This window comes from Elgaria multicarinata, chromosome 15, assembly GCF_023053635.1.
Source record: "Elgaria multicarinata webbii isolate HBS135686 ecotype San Diego chromosome 15, rElgMul1.1.pri, whole genome shotgun sequence".
NCBI classification, from domain to species: Eukaryota; Metazoa; Chordata; class Lepidosauria; order Squamata; family Anguidae; genus Elgaria; species Elgaria multicarinata.
This window is the reverse complement of record NC_086185.1, coordinates 23,426,030-23,441,900: the sequence shown is the minus strand read 5'-3', so window position 1 is coordinate 23,441,900 and position 15,871 is coordinate 23,426,030. Positions and strand designations below refer to the sequence as shown.

General features: G+C 49.7%; 1 protein-coding gene across 1 annotated transcript; it reads right to left on the bottom strand.

The window, feature by feature from the left end:
* Positions 1-3,339: 3,339 nt before the first annotated feature.
* On the bottom strand, positions 3,340-10,907 carry LOC134409355 (uncharacterized). Its single transcript, XM_063142068.1, has 7 exons — positions 10,634-10,907; positions 10,179-10,295; positions 8,889-8,990; positions 7,488-7,610; positions 6,213-6,305; positions 4,860-4,952; positions 3,340-3,461 (listed from the first exon to the last, which is right to left on the bottom strand). Exons 1-7 carry the CDS (start codon positions 10,884-10,886, stop codon positions 3,340-3,342), a joined length of 903 nt encoding a protein of 300 aa, XP_062998138.1. The 5' UTR covers positions 10,887-10,907.
* Positions 10,908-15,871: the final 4,964 nt, after the last annotated feature.

The window sequence follows — 15,871 nt, the reverse complement described above, 5'->3', positions numbered from 1 at the left end:
CGCCGGCACGGGGCTGCCCCTATTATTATTATTATTATTATTATTATTATTATTATTATTATTATTATTATTATTATTATTTATTTATATAGCACCATCGATGTACATGGTGCTGTACAGATAACACAGTAAATAGCAAGACCCTGCCGCATAGGCTTACAATCTAATAAAGTTGTAGTAAACAATAAGGGGGGAAAGAGAATGCAAACAGGCACAGGGAAGTGTAAACAGGCACCGGGTAGGGTGAAGCTAAACAGTATAGAGTCAGAACAAACTCAATATTTAAAAGCTATAGGGAACAGAAAAGTTTTTAGCTGAGTTTTAAAAGCTGTGATTGAGTTTGTAGTTCTCAAGTGTTCTGGAAGAGCGTTCCAGGCGTAAGGGCAGCAGAAGAAAAAGGACAAAGCCGAGTAAGGGAAGTGGAGGTCCTTGGGCAGGCGAGAAGCATGGCATCAGAGGAGCGGAGAGCACGAGCGGGGCAATAGTGTGAGATGAGAGATAGGCAGGAGCTAGACCGTGAAAAGCTTTGAAGGTCAACAGGAGAAGTTTATATTGGATTCTGGAGTGAATTGGAAGCCAATGAAGAGATTTCAGAAGCGGAGTGACATGGTCAGAGCGGCGGGCCAAGAAGATGATCTTAGCGGCAGAGTGGTGGACAGAGACCAGCGGACTGATGTGAGACGAAGGAAGGCCAGAGAGAAGGAGGTTGCAGTAGTCCAACCGAGAGATAACCAGTGCGTGAACGAGAGTCTTGGCAGAAGAGACAGACAAAAATGGTCGAATCCTGGCAATAGACTGGAAGGCGCTGGCTGGCTGCCCTCTGGTGGAGCCCCCGGCGCGTGCCAGGGCTGGAGCACGGCGCCTCCCTCTTCCCTCCCTCTCTCTGCCATTGCAAAGGTGCCCTAATAGGTACGAAGCCAGCGCGTTGGCAAAAGTGTCGCCGTGGCCAGGAGCAGCAAGGCGGACGGTTGATGCTGCCCCCCTGTTTTTCTTTTATCTTTACCACCGGTTTCGTTGCCGTTTCAATGCAGGCTGCCCTGATCGTTTTCAAGGAAGGGCAGCACAGATGTCTCCGCAAGCTGTTGTTGGGCCCCTTGGATCTCTTCCTGCTTCCTTGGGGGGGCATAGAGACATTGCTTCTTCTGCTCTCAAGCCAGTAACATGAATCAGAACAGTAGAGTTGGAAGGGGCCTATAAGGCCATCAAGCCCACCCACCCCACTCAGTGCAGGAATCCACCTTAAAGCATCCCTGACAGATGCCTGTCCAGCTGCCTCTTGAAGGCCTCCAGTGTGGGAGAGCCCACGACCTCCCTAGGTCATTGGCTCCATTGTCGTACTGCCCTAACAGGAAGTTTTTCCTGATGTCCAGCCAGAATCTGGCTTCCTTTAACTTAAGTGCGTTATTCCGTGTCCTGCACTCTGGGAGGATCGAGAAGAGATCCTGGCCCTCCTCTGTGTGACAACCTTTTAAGTATTTGAAGAGTGCTATCATGTCTCCCCTCTGTGAGCATGCATCATGCATCATTTCGCATGCATCATTTCGCGACACAGTAATTCAGTTTTACTAGCAAACCAGAGGTTAAACTAACCCCTTATAAGAGATACGGACACATACATAAATTGTAATAACGAAATGTATGGGGACACAACATATCTCATGGAAACTTTCATTTATATTTTTAAAAATATATGATTTGCAAGAAAATAACATACATTTCCAAGACTTTTCACATTGAACCAATTTTGTCGAGCTGCGATCGAGCGGCGGTTGAGACGGTGTTCTATCAAAAAACTGGACCCATGGAATTTCTCGAATGTGTCACTTCAGTTGCAGCCGCATCACCAGAAGTGACGCGGAATCAGCTGTTTCGACCCGATTATGCACACTGCACATGCGCAGTACCTGTATGATCCCTCGACTGGGGTGTGCATACACGGATACGACGGAAGGGGAATATATTAGTGCACCATACTGCTCGGCACCTTTGCTGCGTAAAAATGCATGCAAGTTGGTATTGCTTATTTCACATAGACTCAGAGGTTTCTCGTTACGTTTGCATGACACACCTTCACACTGCAGCTGACACACTAACATGTCGCGACACACAGTTTAGAAAGCTCTGGTCTAATCCCTCTTTGCAAGACATCCCAGGGCATAAAATGAAATGACCTGGGTTTATAGTATTAGAAAGGTTACCCCCCCCCCATCCACTTTCTTCATACATGCATAACTTTATAAACCTCTTATCATATTTTCCTCTTGTCTTTTTTCTAAGCTGAACAGCCCCAAATGTTGTATTTTTTCTTCTTAGGGGAGTCCCTCCAGCGCAGCCTTCCTCCACCTGGAGCGCTCCAGATGTGTTGGACTGCACCTCCCAGAATGCCCCAGCCAGCTGCTGGGGCATTCTGGGAGGTGTAGTCCAACACATCTGGAGCGCCCCAGGTTGAGGAAGGCTGCTCCAGGGCCTTGATTATTTTTGGCTGTCTGCCCCTTTTCTAGCTCTACAATATCCTTTTTGAGGTGCAAGGACCAGAACTGAACAAGGTACTCCCAAGTGTGGTCGCATTGAAGATCTTTTATTGATTGACTGTGAATTTTACCTTTGTGCAGCACTCAGTCATCATTTCCACTTTAAAAATAATACATTCGGATGATGGTTAGAAATGGGAACACAGAGCCGGTGTGGTATGGTGATTAGGGTTGGACTGGCTCAGGAGATCTGAGTTCTAGTCTCTATTCAGCCTTGAAAGCCACGAGGTCTCTGGGGCCATCTGGAGCTCCTTCCAAGAGAGAAAAAAAAAAGAGGTGGGTTATAAACGTAATACTAAATAAAACACAGAGACCTTGCTATTCATCTCCCAAATCCGTCTAATTCCTGGTGAGTATCTCCTCTTGTTCTGCATAAATGGGATGCATTTCCTCCTCTTCCAGCCCACGTTGGTAATTGTGGTCTCATGGAGGAGAGAGACAGTGTATTTAAAACAGCAGACAAGAGGCCAATCTTGTAGTAACTTTATTTGCACTCATGCAGGGTTCTAAATAAGTAGCCAGCAGCCAGCCTTTTAGAAGTCTGCACAGGAAACCTGGAAAGACCCAACGAGATCTTGCAGGAGGAGAAAATTCAAGGTGGACACATAAAGAATTGCCAGGGCAGCACAGAAGCCTTTTGCAGAAAAGGACTCCGGGTTCACCAAATTTCCTGGCTGGAAAGGCCTGCAGCTCAATGAAAAGGGCCATGTGGTGATGGGCTGGCTGTGACGAATACCACAATTAAAGGAATGGCAAACCCACCTGTGGGGGAGCTCCCTGCCAATATACCTCACAACCGAGTCTGAGCTCACTGATTTTCCATCACTGAGCTTCTAGACAGCCCATTCACGTGGTTGGCTCCTACCTGCCTCCAGTTTTCATTCCTGGAAACTCGATCTTCTGCTGTCCGCTTCTTCACATCAATGCAATCTGCAAAGCAGCAAAGCGGGCTTTCATCGGGGCATTCAGATCCTGAGGACTAGCACCCCACTGTGGGGGTCTGCTCACTCGAGGCATAAAGTCGCGACTTCGTGACATTTTAGGAACCTAGGAAGCTGCCTAATACTGAATCAAACCATTGGTCCATCTAGCCCTGTATTGTCAACACTGACTGGCAGCAGCGGCTCTCCAGGGTTTCAGGTGGGGTTCTTTTCTTTGCCGTATCTGGAGAAGCTAGGGATCGAACCTGGGACCTTCTGCATGCAAAGCATGCGCTTATCACATTGAGCTATGGCCCCTCATCCAGCTGTAATCCAGCTATACCCTTTGCTGACCATTGGGCTTTTTCTAATGGACGAACAGGGCTGCCTACGAGTTTTGTAGGTGCTTCGGTTACTGCATTGGGAACTGTGCTGCATTGGGGCTGATGGTTTCGGTTCACTCTGTAGCATTTAAAAAATGTGAGTGAGTAAACGGAAATCCCACAAAGTTTACTGTGTTTCTGTTGCCTGTGGTGAACGTTGTGTTGCTGGTTGCTCCCCCACCTGCTTGCCGGTTCAGCCCACTTGGATTTCAGTCAGTGTGTGTTGAATTACAGCTGCCTGGTGGGTGACTAGCTATTATTGCCATCACTCCTTCATTCTTGAAAACATATCTATGAGGCAGAGGATACAACTTGTCTAGTCTAAAGGGAGTTGTTCCGGGGCTGGAGGGGATTACTCAGTGAAGGCCTGGGCAAAACAGCATCTGCCCTGCTAGGTTGGTAAAGCAGGGCGCTGGGTGAAGGGCCTTCCCGTCACTCAGGGGCGGTCTTCTTGTCTCTTCAAGAGACATTGCTTCTTCTGCTCTCAAGCCAGCAACATGAATCATAGAACAGTAGAGTTGGAAGGGGCCTATAAGGCCATCAAGCCCACCCACCGCACTCAATGTAGGAATCCACCCTAAAGCATCCCTGACAGATGCTTGTCCAGCTGCCTCTTGAAGGCCTCCAGTGTGGGAGAGCCCACGACCTCCCTAGGTCATTGGTTCCATTGTGGTACTGCTCTAACAGGAAATTTTTCCTGATGTCCAGCTGGAATCTGGCTTCCTTTAACTTGAGCCCGTTATTCCGTGTCCTGCACTCTGGGAGGATCGAGAAGAGATCCTGGCCCTCCTCTGTGTGACAACCTTTCAAGTATTTGTAGAGTGCTATCATGTCTCCTCACAGGCTAAAAATGCCCAGTTCTTTCCATCTCTCCTCATAGGGCTTTGATTTCAGACCTCTAATCATCCTCGTTGCCCTCCTCTGACCCCCCTCCAGCTTGTCTGCATACTTCTTGAAAGTGCAGTGGCAGCCCATTAGGGCACAACCCACCTGTGACCCACTGAACAGGTAAGAAGTCTACTTACAGATCACAACAATAGTTGTAAATGGAAGAAAGCACATCCCAGCTGCCCCAGCTACCACGAGGGTTAGGTCAACAGGTTCAGCACATCTCGTCTCTGAAAGAAAGAAAGAAAGGAAGAAAGGAAGGCTCACAACATTGAAAATGTTTTAAATTGTTTTACAAACCTGAAACATCAAAGCTAGTAAAAAGGTTCATGTTTACAACACAGCCTCTCTTTTTATGAAGTGCATTTATCTTTTGTCTAAAGTTTAGGGTAAAAGTTCCACGTCTCCGATATAGACTTTCTCCACATCCTTTCACAAACAAAGATATTGACATCTACTGAATCGTTGACTCATCCTGTCAACTTGAGGCAGATACAAATTTGAACACACTCATTATTGTTACTTTTGTTTTGTAAACTTCCCTGGGACCTTTGTTTTTGTTGTTGAAGGGCAGTATATATATATATTTCTTAATTTGTATTTTTATTTTAAAAATTACACCTTCAATTCAAATCAGTGTGTGATTTAAAGACTGAGGTGTGTTGCATCAAGAGGAGAGGAGTAGCTAAGACAGAAATCCGTTTTAAAAGGTGAAATATTTCCTTGTGATTATAGATGGCACAAGTTGGTTGTTCGTACAGAATTGGGAGTCCCATAATGTAGATTTGTCAGGAGGATGAGGCAGGCAGAGGGCAACAGAGAGTCCTGGGAGGAGGCAGCCACTGTTTACGTGGAGGAAGGAGCTCTGTGGTATAGCCCTTGCTTTACATACAGAAAGGCCTTGGTTCAATCCCCAAGTAGGGCCCGAAAAGTGTTCTCGGTCTGAAACTTGGGTGAGCTACCAGTCAGTGAGCAGCCTGTGGCCCTCCAGGTGCTGTTGGATTGCAACTCCTATCATCCCCAATTATTGGCCATGGTGGATTGGACTGATGGGAGTTGGAGTCCACCAACACTGGTTGTGGGGGGGAAGAAGGGAAGACAGAGCTTCCCCATTCTTGGAGTAAAACAGCATGGCAGTAAATGGGCTAACGGCTGGCAGCACCAGGCATGTTTCTGTGTTCCCGTGTCCTCCCTGCCACTCATAACTTTTGACCATGGGGGGATCTACACTACTACTTTTAAAGCGCTTTAAAGCACTTTGAAAACGTTTTGAAAACTGTATATGCAGTGTGTCCTGGGCCCCAACAGTTGTCAAAACTGTTATAAAGCGCTTTAAAGTGCTTTAAAGCAGTAGTGTAGATCCCCCCCCGGAAGTGAGACATGCCGGCATTCCAGTGGCGCATTATGCAGCAGCTGCCGCAGCCTGCCCTGATCTACCCCCAAACTGCAGCTGTCCGTGGTGTCTCTGAAACAGGAAACGCAAGTCTCACCTTGCAGATGACAAATGTGCTTCATTAGGAGACTGGAGATCACGGTGTCTAAGACGACTCCTCCAGGCATGGTGAAGTCCAACATGCGCTGGGCTGGGATGGTGGAGGGAGAGAGAGAAGGAGGAAGGTTGCAAATGCAGCAGCACATTTATGTGCTGGATGAGTTCCTCATCCATTCACTAGACCCTCCTAACAGATGCTGGTAGGATCTTACTGGGCCCAACCATTTGGCAGAGTGAAGTGGCCACTAAGTGGTGGATGTTGGAGGGGGTGGGGGACAGCTGCCATTCCCAGCCTTTTGAGCCGGTGGCCCAGCGGCAAACCCTGCTGCATTGCACCTGACCCCTGACCACATGCTTGGGTCGGGAGACATGCATGCCAGCAGGCATTGCGCGTGAGCATGATACGAGGCCACTGCTGCTCCATTGCAGCAATTGTTTGAAGGGGGGCAGTGAGCAGGCAGCAGCAAGGAGGAGAGAGAGTGTCGAGTGCCCTGCAGCCTGGCCTGGCCTGCCCCACCTCAGCCGGCCTGCCACCCTCGGGTGTGGTGAAGGGCGCTGCCTTGTCGTCAGGGTTGAAGTGGGATTCAACTCCCGGCCCAATTGGCCTCTGTGCTTGTCTCTGCTTGTTCTTTGCTGGGGCAAGCCCTCGCGGCTCAGAGGTTGAGGACCTGCCCAGGTGCAGCCCCTGGCCTGGCAACATCTCCAGGGAAAAAGAAGGGCAGGTAGCAGGTGAGGGGGAAAGACCCCTCCTCCCCCAGACAGCTGATGCCTGTCAGTGCCATCTTTGATGGGCTAGCTGGACTTGTGCTGTGGCCTGGCAGAAGGCATCTTCTGCTGCTGCTGCTAGGGCTGGTGCCCCCATCTTCAGAGCCTGGGATACTCCACAGTTCTCCCTGATGCTCTGAGCACCTCTGGAGAAAACCTTAGCAGGGGGCTTTGAATGGCTCACTCTGTGCGCTTTGGCTGGCTTGCATGAACCGTCGGGACTTACCGCTCCATGGGCATCTAATGGGCTGGAGTAATTTTCTACACACTGTCGGCAGCCATGCATGTAATGCTGCCTCCCAGTGCGGGACAGGGGGTGGGTGGGGGACAGACAAAATGTCCTTTTCTTTTCAACTCTAGGACTGTACACGAGGAGATTCTCCATGTGCAGTTCCTGGATCTCAGTGTGTTGTTTGTGGTGAGGACGAAGTGGAGGGCAGGCCACTGGGCTGGAGGTCTCTAGTGTGTATAAATGCTGTGAATCATGGCAACTTAGCAACCGACTGACCTGCCTTGTCTGTGACCTCATGGAGCACGTTCAGCTTGAATGCCACTGTCGCCACTATCAACGCTGTGATCAGTATCACATGGATGAGGAGTATGATAGGAAAAATGAGGCTGGCATAGAATCCTGGGAGGAGGAGGAGGAGGAGGAGGAGGCCAATGGTGAAGACGAGGTTGAAGGGAGGGGGCCGTCTTAGCTACTGAATCCACATAGCTATTGATTGCATTTACAAAAATGGGTAAAACCATGACGGTTTCTATTTATTGCATGCTCGTGATTGGCCACTCACGGAAGTGTGCGGCTCCATTACATGATGTCATCAACTTCCAGGACGTCTCCCGTGCCTTCCCCCAGGCAATTCTGTTCTAACGCCCGCCCACCCCAGATATTCCAATTCTTCTGAAATATTGCAGGTTTTCCTAACGTGAGCAGCTGAAGTTGTGCTACAAACCACCCAATAGAGGGCCCTGGCCGGATCTACACTACTGCTTTAAAGTGCTTTATAACAGTTATAAAGTGCTTTAACTGCTTTAAAGCACTATAAAACTGTTATAAAGCGCTTTAAAGCAATAGTGTAGATCCGGCCACTGTCCCTTTCAAGTATATGAGCACCAAGAGGAGGGGAAATTTTCAATTACAGACGATGCGGTCAGCAATTCAAACCATGTGGTTGCCCCTCTGCCCGTGTAATGCAGCCTGTTACAATCATGCAAAAGAAGCAGGAAGCACAAAGCAATTGCCCCTTAATATAGAGACAACCCATTTTGCTGAAACAAGATGTTCATGTCTCTTTGTTTTTAGATGATACACCCATGTGCCAGAAGTTGCCATCTTCAAAGAGACATCCTGGGCTCACCAAACTAGTAATTGTGACCCTAAATATCATTAGAAGCCACATCAGCAGGCACAAGAGGGTCTGATTTTCGTGGCGTTCACGGCATGCAGGAATGTGAAGTCTAAGGGTTGTTTAGCATCATGTCTCATTTGGCACAGAGAGAATAGGGAAACTCTTAATGGGCTGCTTGCCATTTGAGGCTTTCACGATTGCAATTTATTTTACACATAATGCTGCTTGATTAATTGGCAGCTTTTTGTAATTTTTTCAGTATTTTTTTCAGTATTTTTTTCAGTATTTTTTTCAGTATTTTTTTCAGTATTTTTTTCAGTAATTTTGTAATTCATAAAGAACTGAAAAGTATGCTTTTTCTGACCTGTCTGGGTACCGAAGTGGGACACAACAACTTAATCTGAAATATGTTTGTCCTCCTCTGCAGCCTACACGCTTCATGACCGATTGAGCAAGGCTGATGCAAACACTCCCACGTTGCCTCATCCCCTTCCGCTGGCTCAGGCCCTCCCTCGGGCTCTGCTTGCCACCCACCCTTAGCACCTTCTCTCTCTCACCTTGATCGTAACTCCAGAGGAAGAGGGCCACCAGAGTCAGGACAGAAGCCAAACACGCCAGGCCGTTGGCATAGATGCTGAGCCATTTCCAAGCCTTCCCTCCTAGTGGGGGGAAAAGCCAAAGTGTTGTCAGTTTTCCCAAGGTCCAGGAAAGCACACCTGCTGCACACTGGCAAGGACCTTTATTTGGGCCCCTTCTCTTGAGGACCAGAAGGGCCACCCAGGAGGAGTTAGGAAGGTCTTGCTCCTCTTGCTCCCTTAGTTGGCAATTTTTTTTAGGGGAGAATGACTAATTCTGCTCATAGGCCTTTGAACATCTGGCTTTTGGCCCTTTGTTGAGCCTGGGCTGGGCAGAGCGGAGAGCCCCCTTTTGATCCAATGGAGCCATGTCCTGCTTTCCCCATTGGCCAGGGAACTATACAAATCCACTCCGACAGCCCCAGAGGTGTGCATGCCTTCAGCCTTCCCCAACCTGGTGCCCTCATAAGAACATAAGAAGAGCCATGCTGGATCAGACCGAGGGTCCATCTAGTCCAGCACTCTTTTAACACAGTGACCAACCAGATGTCAGGCCAACCAAGGACCAACAAAGCAGAACATAGTGCAACAGCACCCTCCCACCCATGTTCCCCAGCAACTGGTGCACACAGGCTTACTGCCTCAGATACTGGAGGTAACACATAACCATCAGGGCTAGTAGCCATTGATAGCCTTCTCCACGAGATAGCCTTCTCCTCCAGGAATGTTTGACTACAACTTCCATGATTCCCAGCCAGCATGGTCAATAGCTGAGCTGAGGCAGCTAAGTGTCTTTTTAGATTGTAGACAGGGACTGACTTGTTTAATTGATTGTATGTAAGCTGCTCTGAAACCATTTTTGGCTGAGGAGTGGCATAAAAATACTTCAGATAAACATGTAAATACTAAACGAATCTGGTTGGGGAAGGCTGATTTACACCCCCCAGGCAGGCAGGGGGTAACAACAGATGGTGCCCAGTTCAAAGCAGAGAGAAGCACAACTTTTGGTTGTCGGAGGCTTCACCCTTGGCTGTTCATGAATGGTTTAGGCTAGGGGCAGTGAATATCCCAGGATGGATTGCACTCCAGTTGGTGTGTAATCTTGGTGTGGGGAACTGGTGGTCCTAGAAAGAGAGCACTCCCATGTGGGGGTGGGGGTGCGCAGAGGATGAGAATTGCCTGGTCCCATGTCAAGAGAGGAACCCATGGAAGTCATAAAAAGAAGGGTCTTGCTGGATCGGACCCACCAGAGCTCAAGAAGTACCCACTCACGGATCCTAAGCTTTTGTGGTTGACATAAAGGCATCAGTATCCCCCCTCCGCAGAAAGCAGCAAACACCAGCACAGAGGCAGAAATTTGAAACGACGTCCCCAGCACCGTCGAAAGATCTAGAGGATAAAGCCAAATTGGAAAGGGAGCAATCAACCACAGCGAAGAAGCACGACTGTTTCTCTGCAAATGGATCCATTAGATGAATCCGGAGTCATATCATGTCCATCTCTTGAAACAGAATCTGCTTCCATAAAGCAGGACCAGGGTGGGGTGGGGTGGGGTGGGGGTGGGATCTGGCATGCCAGGCTACCTGTGGGTCGGGAGGGCCATCGTGTGCACAAGGTACGAAGTGTCAAGCCAGGGACCCACTGGCCCAATGCGCGGAGGGGGATTCTTCTTGGTGACCAGGAAGCACGCCAGGTGAGGCTGCTGGAGGATCTGTGTTTTTACTTACCAGCAGTTGTCAATCTCAGCACAGGGGACTCTTTCCAGCCGATGGCATTACTGGCATTACAGGTGAAGGAGCCACAGTTGGAGGCCTCTGTGTCTGGGAGGCTCAAAACACTGAGGCTTGCGGAGAGCCGCTGCTCTTTTCCGGCAAAGGCCACTCTCCCGTCCTTCTTCCATTCAATGGCACCCACTTTGCCCACGGGCACCTGGCAAAATAACCAAATGCCACGCTTCCCCTGGGGAGACTCTCTCCACATCACAGGCCGGCCAACAGGCACTGGAAAGGAGCACAGCGTCGAAGGCTTTGAACGTTTTGCATAGGAGAAAGCGTAAGGTTAGGCAGGTGCTGCTAGGGCCCCCTTCGCACCTGAGGGTGGGGTGAGGCAGAGGCGCTCCGCTTGCACAAAAGAACATTTCAATGCCATGGATGCATCCATGGTCCTGGAGGCAGGAGGGCTCCGAGACAGGGGGTTCTGAGCACCAACCATCAGAAGGCATTCCACGGTTAGGAAAAAGACAGAAGTAGTGGAGGAAAACACAGGAAGGGGAACCGTGGAAGACATCGTTGTCATCCAGCCCACCTCCGGTTAAAATCCCAGGAATGACAGAGCAGCGTGCCTGCGCCTGATTGGACGCACCCTATGAGAGTGAAAAGTAGATTGCTCCAGGCTGTTTTCCCCATGCCCAGCAGGGGGCAGTCTAACTCCAGGCTTTGCTATAAATTAGGGCTGTGCTCCGCTTCGCTTTTGGTCGGAGAGGCAGAAGCGGATCGTAGTGCTTCGCCTACCCTTAAGGCAGAGGCGAAGAGGATCGGGGGGGGGCAGCGGAGTGTCACGGAGCGGATCGAGATGAAGGCGGATCCTTTGCCTCGATCCGGAGCTCCGAAAGAAAGGTAAGTGGGGGCTTACCTGGCGCTGCCGCAGTCCGTGGGGCGATGGTGGCAGAGCCAGGTAAGGGGGCAGAGGGGAGGGGGGCTTACTTGCCTCTGTCGCGGTACAGCTGCGGCTTCAACTGAGGCTGAGGCTCAAACCGGAAGACCAGGCCGCAACTGCTGCCTGCCCTTCCGCTTTGAGCCTCGGCCTCAGGTGAAGCCGCTGCCGGAACGCAATGGAAGCAGGTAAGGGGGAGGAGGGGGGCCTTACCTGGCGCTGCCGCCGCCACCATGCGGCGACGGCGGTGGAGCCAGGTAAGGGGGCATGGGGGAAGGGTCTTACCTGCATCCGTCCGCGGTCCGGCAGCAGCTTCAACTGGTCTTCCTGTTTGAGTCCTTGGGCTCAGTTGAAGCAGCCGCCGGACTGCAGATGGACGCAGGTAAGGGGGGAGGAGGGAGGGGGGCCTTACCTGCCACCACCGCAGCTGTGGAGCTCTGATTTGGATCCGGAGCTCCGCAGTGGAGCGGAGCGGAGGCGGATCGAAGCAGGGCGGAGCGGGTGTGTGTGTCCGTGCATAGCCCTACTATAAATCCATCCTGCAAGGAAGGCAGGCTCCTGGCCCACCAACCCATGTTGTTGTGCTAGATTAGTTGCAGTAGCTGCAAACAAAAAACAAAACCCTAAGGATTTCTGCAGGACCTCAAAGCGGCACATGCTTTTGCAGCCGGCTCTCTTTCTTCAGGTGCATGGAAGAGAAACAAGCTGACCACAAGCAAAGTGAGAGCCAAGGAGCGGATCTCACCCTAGCTCTTCCCCCCAGGACCCAAGCTGCTTCCGCCTTCTCCAGGGTTTGGAGATCTCGCCCCGACCTTGGGGCAAGAAGCGGGGATCGAGAGCAAGCCCTGTCCTTAGCAGAAGGTGAAGCAAGTAGCGCCAGCCCTTCCTGCATCTGCCCTGCCCCACCCTGATTTGGGGGCAGCACCGCCTCTCGCATCTCCCACTTTGCAAAGCTCTGATGGAACGAGGAGCAGCTGTCACTTACGAAGAACTTCCAGAAAGCCCTGGCGGGACCTGGCTCGCTGCTGCTGCAACCCAGTATGCTCAGAGGCATTTTTCCCCTTGGGGAATTCCCCAGGTGCGGACGACACATCCTGGACATTCTCTGCAGCTGGCAGCAGGAAAAGAGATCCCACTGTTGCAGGCCTGTTTTTCTCCAGGGCTCCTTCAGCCACTTTGGCCCATGGGAAGATCAGCCATAGCAGCACTAGGGAAGAATTGAACAGGAAGAAACCATCAAGGGACAAGCAACCAGCCCCCTGCCCCTTCCCCCTCCAAAATTGTCAAGTAACTGTCTTAAGAAATATCTTTGTAAGACACCTTGGGAGTCTTTTCGGCTAAAGGGTGGGATAGAAATGCTGAAATAAATACATATAAATAAGGCCAGATTCATCCTTGTAAGTGGCAGCCTAGAATGTACTTGGAGAGTCACTCCCTGAGACAGCTCTGAAGAAAAGGGAATTCCCTGTACATCAGGCAGGCCTTAGCTAGACCTAAGGATTATCCCAGGCAACTAGAGGGGTCGTCCTGGATCCTGCCTGCTCCCAGGATCATTTGGATGCACAGGGATGATCCCGGGGCGATCCCGGGATATAGGCCTGGTCTAGCTATGGCCGCAGTCTGCGAAACGTTATGTGAAACAAGAAACCAGTGTCCTCCCTTTATATCTTAAAATCTTTTTTTAAAATAAAATACTTAAGGAAAAGAAGCACATTTATAGTAGTCGCCTAGCTTTATCCCCAATGCTTAAGAAACCGCTGTTGTGAGAACCGTCACCTTTGCACGAAATCAGCCTTCTGTTCTGAGCCATTGCCAGGAGACGGGGAAGTAGTAATATTTGATGGCAAAGATCCTCTTTTGTCAGCAAAAAGGCAGCTGCTCGCTCCTTTCCGCTTGCTCCATCCCAACGATCTCCCACCCAACCGTGGAAAACTGGCTCCCGTCCACTTGAAAAAATGTACACAGTGGCAAATGGAAATGTACACAGTACAGAGTCCAGGCCTCGGTGGCTTTGCTAGTGGTAATTCAAGGGAAAGCAGTTACCTGGAGCCAACAAGCAGCTTTCTGCCATCTTCTTGGGGAAAGGGCAAATCAGCATCTGTGGAGAAAAAGCAGTTGAAACTTGGGGCATGTCTATAGTCCCTAGGGTGACCCATATGAAAAGGAGGTCAGGGCTCCTGTATCTTTAACAGTTGTATTGAAAAGGGAATTTCTGCAGGTGCTATTTGTATATATGGGGAACCTGGTGAAATCCCCTCTTCATCACAACACTTAACGCTGCAGGTGTCCTGCCCTCTTTTAAATCTGGTCACTCTAGTACAGCTCCTGCAGCTTTAACTGTTGTGATGAAGAGGGGATTTCACCAGGTTCTCCATATATACAAACGACACCTGCTGAACTTCCCTTTTCTACGCAACTGTTAAAGATACAGGAGCCCTGTCCTCCTTTTCATAGGGTCAGCCTAGTGGGATAGCCCCTGTGCATCCACATGACGCACAGGGGATCCCGGGAGCAGGGAGGGATGAGCCCTCCATTTCCCTGGGATATTGTTTCACCCTTTTTTCTTGTTTTTTCCTGCAGTCTCGAGATCGTCCTGAGACCGCGGGAGGTGTGGGCGGCCGTCCTGGTTTCGTCCCGGCTCCTCAAGAGTAAATGCGAGGAGCTGGGAACCATGCACAGGGCACAGAGCTCTTCAAGCGCTCCGTGCCCATCGGGGGAGGGGAGTAGGTTGGGGGCTTCCCCCCCTTTTTTTAAACTTTCATTTGTGCTGGAGCGCAGGTGTGCTCCAAGTCCTGTCTTTTTTTAAAAAAAAATTATAATAGCAGGCACAAGATCCTCCCCCCTCCCTCCCGGAATGCTGGGAGGTGTAGATATGCCCTCGGAGTGCGGGTTGTGGTGTGCGTGTGGTTTGGAGCCCATGGATGTTGGAATGTGTAGAACGCCTCCTCCCATATGTACCTGCCCAGACCCTAAGATCATCTTCAGGGGTCCTTCTCCGTGAGCCCCTACCAAAGGAAGTGAGGCAGGTGGCTACCAGGAGCAGGGCCTTTTCTGCTGTGGCACCCCGGCTGTGGAATGAGCTCCCTAGAAAGGTTCACATGGCACCTACATTATACTCTTTCCGATGCCAGGTGAAGACCTTTTCATTTCCCCACTATTTTAACATTTTACCATTCTAGTCTTTTAACTTTGCTGTTGTAAATCTGTATTTTACATCTCTGCATCGCTGTCGGTTTAATTCTGATTGTACTTTTATATTGTGGTTTAAGTTTTATACTTTAAGTTGCACTTTATGGTTTTAATGTTTGTGAACCACCTTGAGAGCCTCCACTATTGGGCAGTACAAAAATGTAATAAATAAAATAAAAATAAAATAAAAAATAATTCCCACCACTTTTTCAGGGTTTCTCTGCAGGAAAAGTGATGGTGGTTTCAGAGTAATGAGTGTTGGGTGCTACCAGCTGAGCTCCATTACTCTGTCATGAGCTGTGCGGGGCAAAACATGGCTATTGCCAGGTGTCAAACCCCTTGCACCAGGGCAGCACTGGGAACAGTGACATGGCGGTGGGGCAAAGTTCCAGGCCATTGCGTGAGTCAGATGAGAGGGGGGGGTACAGAAGCACTGGAAGGCAGAAGGCAGACGACAAGGAGGACCATTTTAGCAACACACACACACACACACACACACACAGCCCATGCATAGATGAGCCTGTTTATTCCATGAAATAATCTTCCAAGAAATCTCTGTTGTCTCCTGGTGACCTTTAAGATGTTTTAAAACTACCCACACATCCCATCCCCTTTGACTTATTTCCTTTGCTTCCTTAAAACTTTCTGCCCATGACTCTAGCAGATCAACACAGCAACATCTTTTCTCTTTGTTTTTCCCCAAAACAACTTTGCTGTGGAAGAGTTCTGTGTAACTTGAAGCCCACTTCCCATATTTCCGACATGAACTGCCTTGTAAAAGCATCTTCTCCATGGCTTTACATTCCTTCTTTCTGGATATTTCACTAAATTACCTGGTTTTTTTAGCCATAGACCTTGAAGACTTGCCTTCAGCTAGGGTGTAAATTCTGGGCCCTGGATCTGCCCTGTAAAAGCCATTGGCTCTTCCACAGTGTGCTGTGGGGCAGGAAATGTCTCGCATGCAGGACCATCCAGTGGAGAGCCAGAGGTGCCTCACCCTTTATTGAGGAAATCATGGTCTTTTATTCAGGGACATCAGCGCTGTCTAGGATGCCCCCAAAAGCTGCAAAATAGACCCTGTTCCTAAATATTAACACTATTAATTTTATCATTAGTATTTCTTA

Coding starts and splice junctions, on each gene's coding strand:
- LOC134409355 (XM_063142068.1), bottom strand. CDS start 10,886: ATGTGGAGAGAGTCTCCCCAGGGGAAGCGTGGCATTTGGTTATTTTGC. Junction 8,991..10,178: donor ACCACAAAAGCTTAGGATCC/GTGAGTGGGTAC, acceptor TCCCCCCACTAG/GAGGGAAGGCTTGGAAATGG. Junction 7,611..8,888: donor CCTCTGGAGTTACGATCAAG/GTGAGAGAGAGA, acceptor TCCTCCTCCCAG/GATTCTATGCCAGCCTCATT.